This window comes from Pholis gunnellus (assembly GCF_910591455.1).
Source record: "Pholis gunnellus genome assembly, chromosome: 22".
Classification (NCBI taxonomy): domain Eukaryota; kingdom Metazoa; phylum Chordata; class Actinopteri; order Perciformes; family Pholidae; genus Pholis; species Pholis gunnellus.
Genome location: NC_136549.1, coordinates 14,156,569 through 14,168,880, shown reverse-complemented (window position 1 = coordinate 14,168,880; position 12,312 = coordinate 14,156,569). Strand labels below are relative to the sequence as shown.

The window sequence follows — 12,312 nt, the reverse complement described above, 5'->3', positions numbered from 1 at the left end:
GCATTAGGCTGGTGATAGTGACAGTAACAGCTTTCCGCTGATCCAGAACCAGCTGGAGGATCAAATAATAAAAGGAACTTCTGACTCTGATTATATGGAGGATGTTTGATTTTATAAGTCCTTAAACCTGCGAAGAAATGTCAGCAGCACTGTGCAAACAAAGAGACAGACGACTAATCACATTTTTGTGTGACAAATCATAGCACAGTGGCAATTTAATCCCAGCCATCTAGCTCTTTTCTCACTTTCTGGCAGCAGGTGTAATCTTTTTGTAGAATTCTGTAAGCCTGTTTGGACCCAAAACACAAGTCTTTTAAACTACTAAGCCTCTTCAGCTGAAGAGGGAAAAATGGAATCTTTGCCATTCACTTCCCCATGTGTGGTTTCAACATCAGTTGTATGTATTACATTGTGTTCTTACGAAAAAACAAGACCCAATAGTCTCTACATGGTACTTTTAAAAAGGTCAGTATAAGCACCAATACCGAGCATTTCTTCAAAACCTTCCAATCAACCCTCAAAAACAGTCTAAACATATATAATAAAAAATAAAATGTGTGGAATTGAAGCAAACGCTTCTTGAAAGACAACATGTTGCCACATTGCAGCCTCAATCTTAGGTTGTCAGCAAAGGTTGACTTAGCTTCACTCACAAAATATCTTTATTGAGTTTTGACAAATCAAACTTGTGTGTTGGACTTAATCTACACTTGACAGGGTTTCAGAGAGATTGACAGCAAATACAGCCGTGACTGACAGTGCAGTGGCAGTGCAGACAATCAAAATGTTAATATTGGAATCCAGCACAGTGGAAATTCCCCAAGCAATTCCTCTGTCCCATGAGACTGAGGACTGTTGTGTTCCTCTTCCTCCTCCGGTTCGACCAATCAGCTGAATGTGTCATTCAGGCACATTTGAGAGATTCTCAGAATTCTGTGTAATAAAACAAGAGATCATTAATCAACATATAAGTGGAGAAGTGACACATGACCTTCCAAAGAGACTCCTTGATTGCGCTGAAAAGCACACGCTGATAACGCTGTTCTTGTGTAAGTGAAGCAGGGTTCTCGTCTAACGAGTGTCTTTGTCTCTCTTTCAGAATGAATGGACAGAAGCAGTGGACACGGGTGGCCGTGATGGCACTCCTGGTGCTAACGGTGATGGCAGCTGAAGGCGGCAAAGCAGAAAAACAAGGTGAAGCCTAGAAGAGATTCTTCGAATATGTAAAAATCCATCAATTATCTATCTCTGCAGGTTCAGATTTCCTTTACACAGTATAGTAATATCAAACAGAAGCACCATGATGTTAAACGTTAAATAAAATCTACTTCTTGTGATTGAGAAGCAATGTCTGTCAATCAACCTCATCAATATAAAAATGACTTCCTCCTAATGGAGGGACATGCAGTGCCATCACCCCCTCAAAATGCTTAGAAATGTTCCTCTTAACAGCTTATTTAGTTTGACACAACTCTTGAACATATTTGAAAATGAAAAAAAGCCTTTGGGGTTGAAGTAATTGGTCTCCCTTGAGAATTTACCAGAACCACATAGCGTGTTAAGGAAACGTACAAGTTAACATAACTTACAAGAAAAGCTAAATCCGTCAGATAATTCCCACTTGGGTAAAAAAAACAACATTTAGCTAATTTAAATCCAAGAAAGAGAGTTCATTTGAATTGGATATTAGCACAAGCACTAAACTCGTTACATCTGCCTTGAAATAATATTAAGAAGTCCAAGAGGGGGTAAATATCTTTGTAGACACTGCAAGAAGTCGCCATTTCTTGTTTTAATAAAGACAAAGATTCTAAAACATTCGTTGTAACCAGAACTGTAGATGTGAGACTGTGTTGCCTTATTTGCCATAACAATTCATATTTCACATGAAATATATCTAATTACAAGGACTGGTCCTCATCAATGTAAAAAAAAAAACTGGTGTATGTTTGATCCTACAGGAAAGAAGGAGCGCAAGTCAGACTGTGGGGAGTGGCAGTGGAGTGTGTGTGTAGCCAACGAAGGCGACTGTGGACTCGGCACCAGGGAGGGAACACGCACCGGGACCGACTGCAAGCAGACCATCAAGACCCAACGCTGCAAGATCCCCTGCAACTGGAAGAAGAAGTTTGGAGGTCAGGGAGAACACAGACATTTGGCAGGAATATGTATTGTGTCACCCACGCGTATGTACTTCCTCGTGTGTGTGTGCAACACTGGGACCCACTCGTAAAAAAACATTGCTCCACAGCACTAAGGTCTACTTTAAGATAAAATAGATACTCTGCAACCACTTAAGACCCAGAAAACTTCCTCCTTCCTTCCGTGTAACTGCATGGCTCCTATCCCTCCCTCACCCCACATCTCCTTATAATGTATGCTGGCCTGTCACTCACACAAACAATGGTCCCATTTTCACAATAGGAATAAGTAAGCTGGCTAATTAGAGGTACAGAATGTCTGCTGAGGAAGTGATACATCGTCATGGAAAAAGCAGGAATAATCATCTTGCCTTTGTCATTTGTTTTTTGGGCTAAAGACTGTGCAGCCTTCACAGCTGAAATGTCTCGCAGTGACAAGCCTGAGGGACTTTTGTTCCCCCAGTAAGGCCTGTCAGGCAAGAGCCCGCTGCTCTGCAATGAGCCTGTCACGAGTGATGAACACACTGCAGGATATGAGGGTCCTGCTAACTCGCTATATAGATTATAGCGGCAGAACTTTTGGGGTAGTTGCAATAACTTACATGCCTCTGGCCTTTAAATTGTAGGAAGTTATTTGAGAAAAGAAAAAAAGGGAAAGAGAATATGTGTTGTACATGTAAAGAGTGATACTGAGAGAGTCCCTATGTCTATATATTTGACCTTTCAGGTGATTGTATCTTACTTATATTAAGTGTTATCCTATTTCGTCAAGTAAAAAGACAAATATACGTGGCAAGATTTCGAATTTTAGGTGTGAGGATTTATTTTTCAATCCAAAAGATTGATATCTACTGTAGCATTGCCCACGCCACACAAAATGTGTCCGAATTGGTGTGAAGAGACCCTGCAATTTAACCATGGTTAAAGATATGAATCAGCATACCGTATTAATATGATTATTATGGGGCTTTAGGCGTCATGTCAAGAACCTTGTAACAAAGTGTGAACTGGGAATCATGGGGCTTTTCTCTGAGAGTCTTTCTGGACTCCAGACACACGCGTAAAATAACTCAAATCATTCCCCAAGCGTGAGTATTCTCAGCTTTGACTACTTTCGAGCGATGACCTCAGAATCTTCTACTTTAAAAAGTTTTTGAAACTGGCTTTGACATTTTTCAAAACGTGGGGCAAGAGTCTAAACGATCAATCATCCTGAAATCTATACAGGACTCTGTTCCGATGAAGGTTGCTTATGAGTGTTTTTGCCTACTTGTATATGACACCTTTAAAGAGGACATGGGCTGCCTGTGAAATTCCCAGGAGCCAGCCAGGGAAGCTCTCTCTCCCTCTCGGTCTCTCAGAGACAAATTACAGAGGCGAAGGTTTTTTAAAGTTGGATGCTCAGGAAGTCCCCGTAGGATTCTTGCAACAATGGCCCTGTCACTCCCTCCCTCCCTCCCCTCTCCGTCCCTCCTCTCCTCACCCCTTCTCTGATGAGCACCTGGGGATCTCAGAGGCAGTGACAAGGGGTCCGACGCTTTCATGTGAGAGGAAGCTGACGAATGAGTGTCACGGCCTCGAGGGAGCCCGACTAGAGTGGCAACAAAATAATGGAGGGAGATGTGAGAGACATGGACATATAGTGTACACACACACACACACACACACACACACACACACACACACACACACACACACACACACACACACACACACACACACACACACACACACACACACACACACACACATTTCCATAACATACACAGGCCACTGCTTGCATCCTCTGGGGTTGAGTGGGTAAAATGTTGTATAAAATGAAAGCACATTTATTAGAGTTGCTGATAAAAGTACTTTCACTTCTCTGCTGCCAAGATTGTATCCGTTTATTATTTCCAGGATGTACAGGAGCCAGGCTGTTTTTGATTACTTTCATCTGTTAGCGGGTTTCATTACATAGGAAATACAGGATCAGAACTGCGAAGCACCATCTGCTGCTGTTAGGAAAAAGCTATGAGCATCTATTATTTTGATTTTAATAAGAGTGTCTCGTGATGTGGTTTTGTGGCTCTTGGACAGTTTCTATTGATAGGGAGGGGATAACAGCCAAGTAAATTAAAAGCATTCATCAAACAACCATTCAAAGTGTATGACTCACAGCTCCTCCAGCTCAAAGGTGATTCATTGACTGATTGCAATTACCTGTTTTTTATAAATGTAAAACTAATATAGATGCTGCACTGTCACAGCTATTTCACCAAACAAAAGCACCTAATGGAGTATCTGATTTCTTTGTGTTGCTGCAGGGGAGTGTAAGTACGACTTCCAGGCTTGGGGGGAGTGCGACCTGGCGACAGGCAAGAAGAACAGGACGGGCGTGCTGAAGCGAGCGCTCATGGATGCGACCTGCGCCGCCACTGTCACAGCCACCAAGCCCTGTGGGAAAATCCCCAAGACTAAGCTGCAAGGTAAACTGAGAGGGACAAATCATCACTAGATAAAATGTAACTCTCACCGGACATGCTGTCTGCAACCCTTGATGAATCACTGTGTCCTCAAAAATATGACATGAGGTTCTATGCTCTCGAACAAAATATTTCACTGTTCAATTTCAGAAGCTTAAACACAACTTCAAAAATTCAGGATGGCAACTTGAGTCCTTTAATATCTTATCGTCTGCCAACTGACTCCTGAGCCTTTGTGTGCCCTGAGAAAAGATGACTTTTTCTTTCAAACACATTGGCACTGTTACATTTATTGAAGAAATCTAGGTACCACTTTGAAATGCCTGCATTTGACAAAGCAAAGTATTTTAGAGCGCTCTAACAAGCCATAGTAGGTTTTTTTGTTCGTTAACTATTTAGCCTGGTTCAGTTTGGCAGTGCACAAACGGTCAAATAAAAAAATGAATTTGCTGGGAAGATGAAATAGCGAATTCCTCTTTTTCGTAGTGAGAGTTGCCACTTTTCTGCAAGAAATTGTGGGTTTTGAAATAATGCGGTCGTAGTTTATTCACTGATCTACAGTCGTACGAAGCTGTTTTCCTGCAGTCCATCTCAAATAACTTCATCAACGTGACTCTATTAAGCCTATTCTGTATGGCCTTTTTGGCCCAGATGTCAAACAAACAGCAGACTTCTGCAGAAGTCCCAGAAGTCCCAGACGTTCCTCTCCCACTCATGTTAATCTGTCGAGTCCATCTTGACAAATGCCTGCGCAGACAGGCTGTTTTGGTTCGCTCAGGTCTTGGATCGGTTGCTTTGGTCCGCACCACCCAACACGCCGCAACAGAGTTCGATTAAAGCAGACTTTACAAGACTTGTTCATGGACTTTGTAATGTAAGCTCAAAGGGATTAGTTGCAACATAATGTTGAACCCTTGATGCAACGCAGTCGCCTTTTTGGACTAGTTTGAAAGCTGGAAATGTTATTTGTTATATAGAGAAATCACATGTCAGTGGGACGGTTTGGATCAAAAGAATGACTAATGCAGAGACAAAAGTCATGATTTACGAGAAGAGGCGCTCCAGTACTTTCTTGCGCCGTCAAATCACTGTAAACAGTTACAGGGAATGTTAAATTGGTTGGTTTGTTTAATTAATTATAGCTGAAGGGATGTTTACCACTGATGTGTCTGTTTATTCAGTTGAACTGCTTCCCGGAGACAAGCTTGTATATTTTGCGCCGTTTTTGATGTTTGTATGTTTTAGCTATGACATACAGGTAAAATATCTGAAACTAAATATTTTAATTTAATGCATTTTTTAATTTAATTTAATTTCTCTTTGTGATAGATGTATTTCTCCGGTCTCCTGGCACATCTCAGACTGACTGCATCTTTGTTCAATCCCACGAGTCCTTGCAAATGACTTTAATCTCAGGCAATGCCATCAGCATGATGGAAATCCACCTACTTAAGTGCTACATTGAAGCATTGAGTGGCAGTGCTAAAGCCGAGGTGTATAGGTTAACCCATTATTCAGTTGTAATTACATGCTTTTAGCGTCCTTTAGTCATGTCAAAGAAACCAAAGTCGGGGAACTTCTACTTCCTACATTCTACAGGAAATGGGCAGTTATCCTAAAAATGAAGTCGACACACGATTTGAACTAATGGGAGAATATTAAATAACCATGTGGAATATATTTCCATCTGCTTGGTGTAGAACTGGTGATAAGAAAGCCTTTGGTTCGTTCCAAGTGAGGCGATGCCCTTTGTTAATTCTGTAAACAAGGATGTATCTGACCCGCTGTGACTGTCCCATTGTCCACACAGGATTATAATGAGTGCAAAATTGCTGCCAATGGTCATAAACTGCACCCTTATCACGCTCAGCAGATGACATGTGTGCACACACCGGTTTGCACATGGAGTTTGCTTAACCCTTCTGTCACTTCATCAAACAGCCACAGCGAGATGAAGCCCCGCATTAATTCAGGATAAAACCAAATGCTACATATTCTTTTATTTTTATTGTTTTACTCCAGGATGTCTGCAGCTTCAGTGCTGCCAACTGTTACTGTCTGTCTGCTCGACTGTTTGTTCTTAAGATGTTATGCCAAACTCTATTTGACTTTCAAAGGAGGAATCTGTGTATAATGTTTCACTCGGTAGCAGATCATTAATGCATCGTGGCAGGAAGAAGTTTTGTGAGGAACTGTACTGTATTCGCCATGTGTAGCTCTCCCACACTTTATAGCAAGTAGAGAAAACAGTCAGTCTTCAAACTGTGACGCTCTAAGTACCCCTCTAGCATCGCTCGTTGCATACATAACCGTGTCTTTTCAAAATAAATACATTTTATAGAATGTGGGTTGGGTTAAAATGCAGAGTATGTTACATAACCGACGTAATAACGATGCATTTTGTCAAGTGTATTAAAATAAGTAAACTGTTGGTTTCACTCAGGACATAAATGGCGGTCTCCCAACCATCCATCATCCATCCAGCTCTTTATACTAAATACCCTTTAGCCCCGCTAATAATTACGACCACGTAGAGCCATAGTTTGACACGTAATGTCACTGACCAAGCTGCCATATAATTGATAAGTCCTCTCAAGAAAAGCAACAGCATCAGTCATTTCAGCAAATGTCTAATAATGGCGTGCGTTTAAAGACCTCCAGCAGCCATACTCATTACTCTTGTCCATTGGGAGCAAAGGGGAATGACAAACAACGTATTTTGCTTTTGAATTTGGAGGACAGTTTTTTTTTTAATGTCCATCCATTTTCTACATTGATTTATTCTGTCCTGAGCTGTAGGGGATAAAACCTATCCCATAATGCAATGGGTGAAAGTGAGGAAGGTTGCTCCGTAGACAGGTCTCCATAAATTGTTCTTTTTTCGTTGCTATTATTATCTCGGTATTGTAAGCGTGATATAGTGAATATTAAGAATTTAATCATCAGACCCTTTTCCTTTGCTATGAATGCAATGAAATTCAAGACAAGGAAAATCCAGGAAAATCGATGCAGATCATGAAACTTTCCTGTTAAAAATGTAGATAAAATGTATATATTCACATACTGAAATGTGTGCGTGACAAGGTGTTTGGTTTGCAGCAACGTGTGTACCTGCGCGCAACAATTGTAATGAAGGCCAGACGCGTGGATGCGGAGCGACAGTCTAAGAGGTGTGAGAGCTGAGGGCAGCAGAGAAGCAGAGCGAGGATGACAGTGGCCGAGATGAAGGGAAGCAGTCGGAGGGAGAGAGACCCGCTTTCAGAGCAATGTGATTGCATGATGCGCGTGATTTTCGCCGTCTGCGAGTTGGAAGATAAGCCCTGGGAAGCAGAGAGGTTACGGGGGAAAAGAAAGAGGGGGTGCTGTGCACAATGAGGTGTGTGCAGGAAGGGGAATTGTGTGTATGCTATTCTGTGTCAGGGGATGGCAGAGATACAGTCCACAGCAGCGGGATCAGCGAGCTCATGAAAAAAACAAAACCCAGAAATGTTTGGCTTTGGCGTGACTGAGATGGAGAGGCTATCTAACCCCCGGCATGGGAGTAGAGATCTGCCCGGCCAAATCTGCAATTCTGAACAGCCACCTTGGGTAGAGAGATAGGTTTCCCCCTGACTGCAGCAGGTTGCTGTGATGGAGGTAGCATCTGCCACTTGCAAATTCTGCAGGAGACAATGCTAAGAGGCGCATTGGGAACGATCTGAGATTCAGAGTTGCGTGTCTTTGCTGTCTAGCGCAGGTGAAACACAGACCCCGCGGAGCGAAAGAGAGAACAAAGAGTGACAGAAATGAAACATTATGAATGCCTGTAGAAACCTCAAGGTCCCCGCCTTCTCTTTCAGCAGAACAGGAGTGAGCAGCGTGTTTGGATGCCAGAGTTGATTTCAGGTTAAACAAAGGCTTATTGTAGCGAAAATATGGCGTGTCTGAATTTTTTTGTTTGTGTCATTCTTCCTGGACAGACAGGTGGTGTTGTGATTTTAAATCAAAAGACATAAATTCAGAGCCACGCAGAGTATTATTATTATTATCACACTCACTCCTGATTCCTGCCTTACAAAGGCAGAGAGCCGTGACTGCAGAAACTGAAGGAAAGAAAAGAAGGTTTGATGTTTGCAGGCTGGCCAGCCAAACTAAATTATAGTGGTTTCAATATTTGTTCTATATGTTGTCATGTATGAAAGGACCCCAAATGAAGACTGTAAGCGGACTACTTGATTACTATAAGCAAATTGTTTGAACTGAATTTGCATAAGAATGATTCAGTCCCAAACTTTTTGATCCATATAAGCGCTATTCACTATTAGTTGTTTACATTGCATCTGAAAAGTTACTTTGTGTCAAATACATTAACTGAAATAGTATAAAGTAGCATAGAATTGTAGTCCTTGTGCTTTGACTCATTTGATCCAGTGAAGGCAGCAACGGCCTGATTATAATTGTGTGTCAGAGGCAGAGAGGAGAGCGAGCAGCGCCATGTGATGTGCAAATGCAGCAGAAAGTACTCCAGCCACACACAAGAGTTCCACATCTCACATATGGAGGAAGATGAGAGTGAATCCATTCTGCCATCTCTCTCCCTCCCAGGAGCAGAATATGCTGACAGAACCAACAGCGGGACAGAAGAAGAAAAAAAACAACAACATTCAAAACTAATGAAAACACGCAAGCAAATGGATTGGAAGAGCAATTTCCGTATTTGCATGGGTGAAAGCACGTTGCACGTCAAAATCTTAATGCCCGTGGAAGTTTGCAGCGGAGGTGACAAGAACAGATTTCTAAAAAGATTTCCTCACAGTGCACATTGAGAATGTTAAAAGGTTGAAACCTCATTGAGTAAGCATTCCTCGTCGCTGTTCAGAACCGCTTTCCGGCATGTCATTAGAGGATGTGTGGAGGTGTCCTTTCAAGCTAATCCATTTCAAACAAAAAGCAATTCAGGAGTTTAGTCTTTTCTCATATCATCACTGTATCTTTTTTAAATAAACCACTGTGTTTTTTCTCCCCACACACTACTTCTATTGTATTTGTCAGATAATTTTGATCAGATCTGCTTTTTTTCCCCTTGACCTCCACTAGTTGAAACAGCGTCATTATGAAAATACGTGGTGCTTCTTTAGTCGCATTTAACACAACTTCCATTTATGTAAAGTCGGCTGAGTTGTGAACATAAACAAAAGCGATGTGGGAGGATCTAAATTTAGTTTTAAGTGCAACAGCGAGAACTTGCTTTGGATTAGGTCTAAATAAAAGGGTTGTGGATTATCCAGGCCGACATCTCTGTTCAACATTTCGTAAAATGGAAAGCTTGCTAGAAAACACTCAGAGGTTAGTCATGCCAGGCATTTAAAAAATACAAACTTATCACAATACATTTATGATACAGTAAGTATGTTTGTTATACTTATGCTCGTTACTTCACTGGTGTTAAAAATGTGACACGTAACAAAACTACAGTAAAATAAGTCAACATTGACTTGGTTATATATATAAAGTCCTGTTTGTTTGATTCCCATCCTACCTCGCTTCCCATCTGCCCCATGTGGACCATCTTGAAATGAATACTACGTCACCTGCTGTGACCTTCTAATTATGCGGATAGGTTTTACATTTTAGCTGGTTCGTGTCATGCAAACACTAAAGTGTACTTTGTGTTTTATATTCTATGTTGAAACATTTCATGAGCATTTTGCATTCATGTCGAAAACTATCACTAAATCTGATGACCATACATCCAGCTCCAGTGTAGATAGTAAGGGAAGAGACTGTTTCCTATACTGTGAGTAATCTCAATTCACCACAAACAAATATTTAATTGAACTTATGTTGATTTAGGTCTGTAACCTATAACTGCACACACACACACACACACAGGCGTATGTTTGCAGAATATAAAAGACGGAGAGTTTGACCGAGGGACAGACATGTACAGACAAGCAGATATTCACAAACAGCAGATTGACAGTCTACCAAAACAGCTAGCCAGTGGCTAGCTAGCCAAACAGCTGCAGGTTGAGCTCTCTTCCTGTTCACCAGAGCAGAAAGGAAGGGAAAGCCATGGACCGTGGCTTCTGTCATGGCTGCCAGGTACCAATTCACTCTTTAAAAGAAGTTGATAAAGCACACCAGGGCGCAAATCAATCCCCAGGCGAGAGTGGGAGGGAGGGACCGCATGCAGTGTCACACGGTCAATTATTGATTATTACAATCTGAAGCAGAGAGCATAATGTGCTCCTCCGTGGGGTTTGTTTATTTGCAAAAACACCACCTCTGGCAGAGGAAGTGTCAAAAGTAAGAACTGTGTGCTGCAACTCTTTCTTTTCTGTTCTTGCAGATGCAAAGAAGCAAAAGAAGGAAGGAAAGAAGCGAGAGCGCACCCAAATGGACTGATGAGGTTGTTTGTCCACCGGGAGGAAGGAAGAAGAGGGTGGGGAAGACGTCCACTGCCCGATTTCAACACGGTTCCTCTTTGTGTGTCCTGTAGGTTGACAGTAGGAGCCGATAGAGCTTTGACAAAACCAGTGGAAACATGACTTTTAGTGACCACATGTTTTACTTTTTCTTCTTTCTATAGCACCTGATAAGAAACAACTTGTATGTTGCGATAGGAGATGTAATAGACAGCGGTAGGGATGAATAATGAATATGGAAGAGATTTGTTTGCTAGTGTTTTACCTAATGATGTAATTTTTTAGGAATATTTTCTTTCCAACAAATTGGATAGGATTTGTTTTACAGCTGCATAGCCTAACTCTAATTTGGAAAGCTTTTCGGTCCATGCCTCGACTTAATGAAGCAGTTTGCTTAAAGTGAAGCTCTGAATGTCTTCACCTAATTAATTTGTGCAAAAAAAAAAGCATTTGCAATCTTTCAAGTGTCTCAAGTTATTAGTAACGTTTCCCCCCATTACTCTCTGCTTTATGATATTTTTCTTCCATTTTCCAGTAAGAATAAACAATCTGACTGGAGGCTGCATGATTTGCATATGTGTACAAGTGCAAACTACAGTTTTAGTGTGTTCTCCTCCTGCTGCTCTGTTGTACCTCAATTTATACCTTCTGATTTTTACTCTCCAGCTCTTGGCTATAAACAAAATAAAAGTCCTTCCTATTGTAGACCTCAGTTGGAGTTAACATTCCCTTTGTTTCCTGTTTCCAAAAATAAAAATGAATTAAAAAAAAAGGCAGAAAAGATATTTCTATTTTACGCTGTGCGTCCTCACATTCAAAAACAAAAAGAAGTAAAACACATTTCATATATCTTTATTTGAATTCCATTCTGAGAGAAAATGGCACAATGTAACCACTTAATGCAGTTCATCTTACAGTGTCATAGGTGGCCTGCGATAATAACACAATCAAGAATGCATCAAAAAAGGAAATCAATACCATTGTTACTGTACAGGAAGTATCATAGTGGGGGAGGGGGAGAGGAGAATAAATGAGGGATTCTTGGGTGGAGGAAACATTCAAATAGTAGCTATTAAAGACGTGTATGTATATTACAAATGTACCGCATCCGAATTACATATAATTTATTATAATATAGATATATACAATGCAAACAATAGACTGTAAAATGCATTTTTCCTATTGCAAGAGAAGCCACAAGCCACAGTGTGTGAATACACAATGAACATCTACATATATAAGCGAATGAAAAATGAACACTTGTATGCACATTTAACACCGGCAGCAAGCTACTGATTT

At 41.1% G+C, this 12,312-nt stretch overlaps 1 protein-coding gene across 2 annotated transcripts in view; it reads left to right on the top strand.

The window, feature by feature from the left end:
* ptn (pleiotrophin) overlaps positions 1–11,763 on the top strand; it is a 33,712-nt gene extending 21,949 nt beyond the window's left edge. Inside the window, exons 2-5 of one of the 2 annotated variants that reach the window (XM_079184041.1) lie at positions 1,100–1,194; positions 1,962–2,135; positions 4,448–4,609; positions 11,088–11,763. In XM_079184041.1, coding sequence (XP_079040167.1) covers positions 1,101–1,194; positions 1,962–2,135; positions 4,448–4,609; positions 11,088–11,092 — 435 coding nt within the window. In that variant the 5' untranslated portion in view covers position 1,100 and the 3' untranslated portion in view covers positions 11,093–11,763. Of the gene's footprint in view, positions 1–1,099; positions 1,195–1,961; positions 2,136–4,447; positions 4,610–10,937 lie in introns of both variants that reach the window. The other variant, XM_079184040.1, reaches the window with a different exon arrangement.
* Positions 11,764–12,312: the final 549 nt, after the last annotated feature.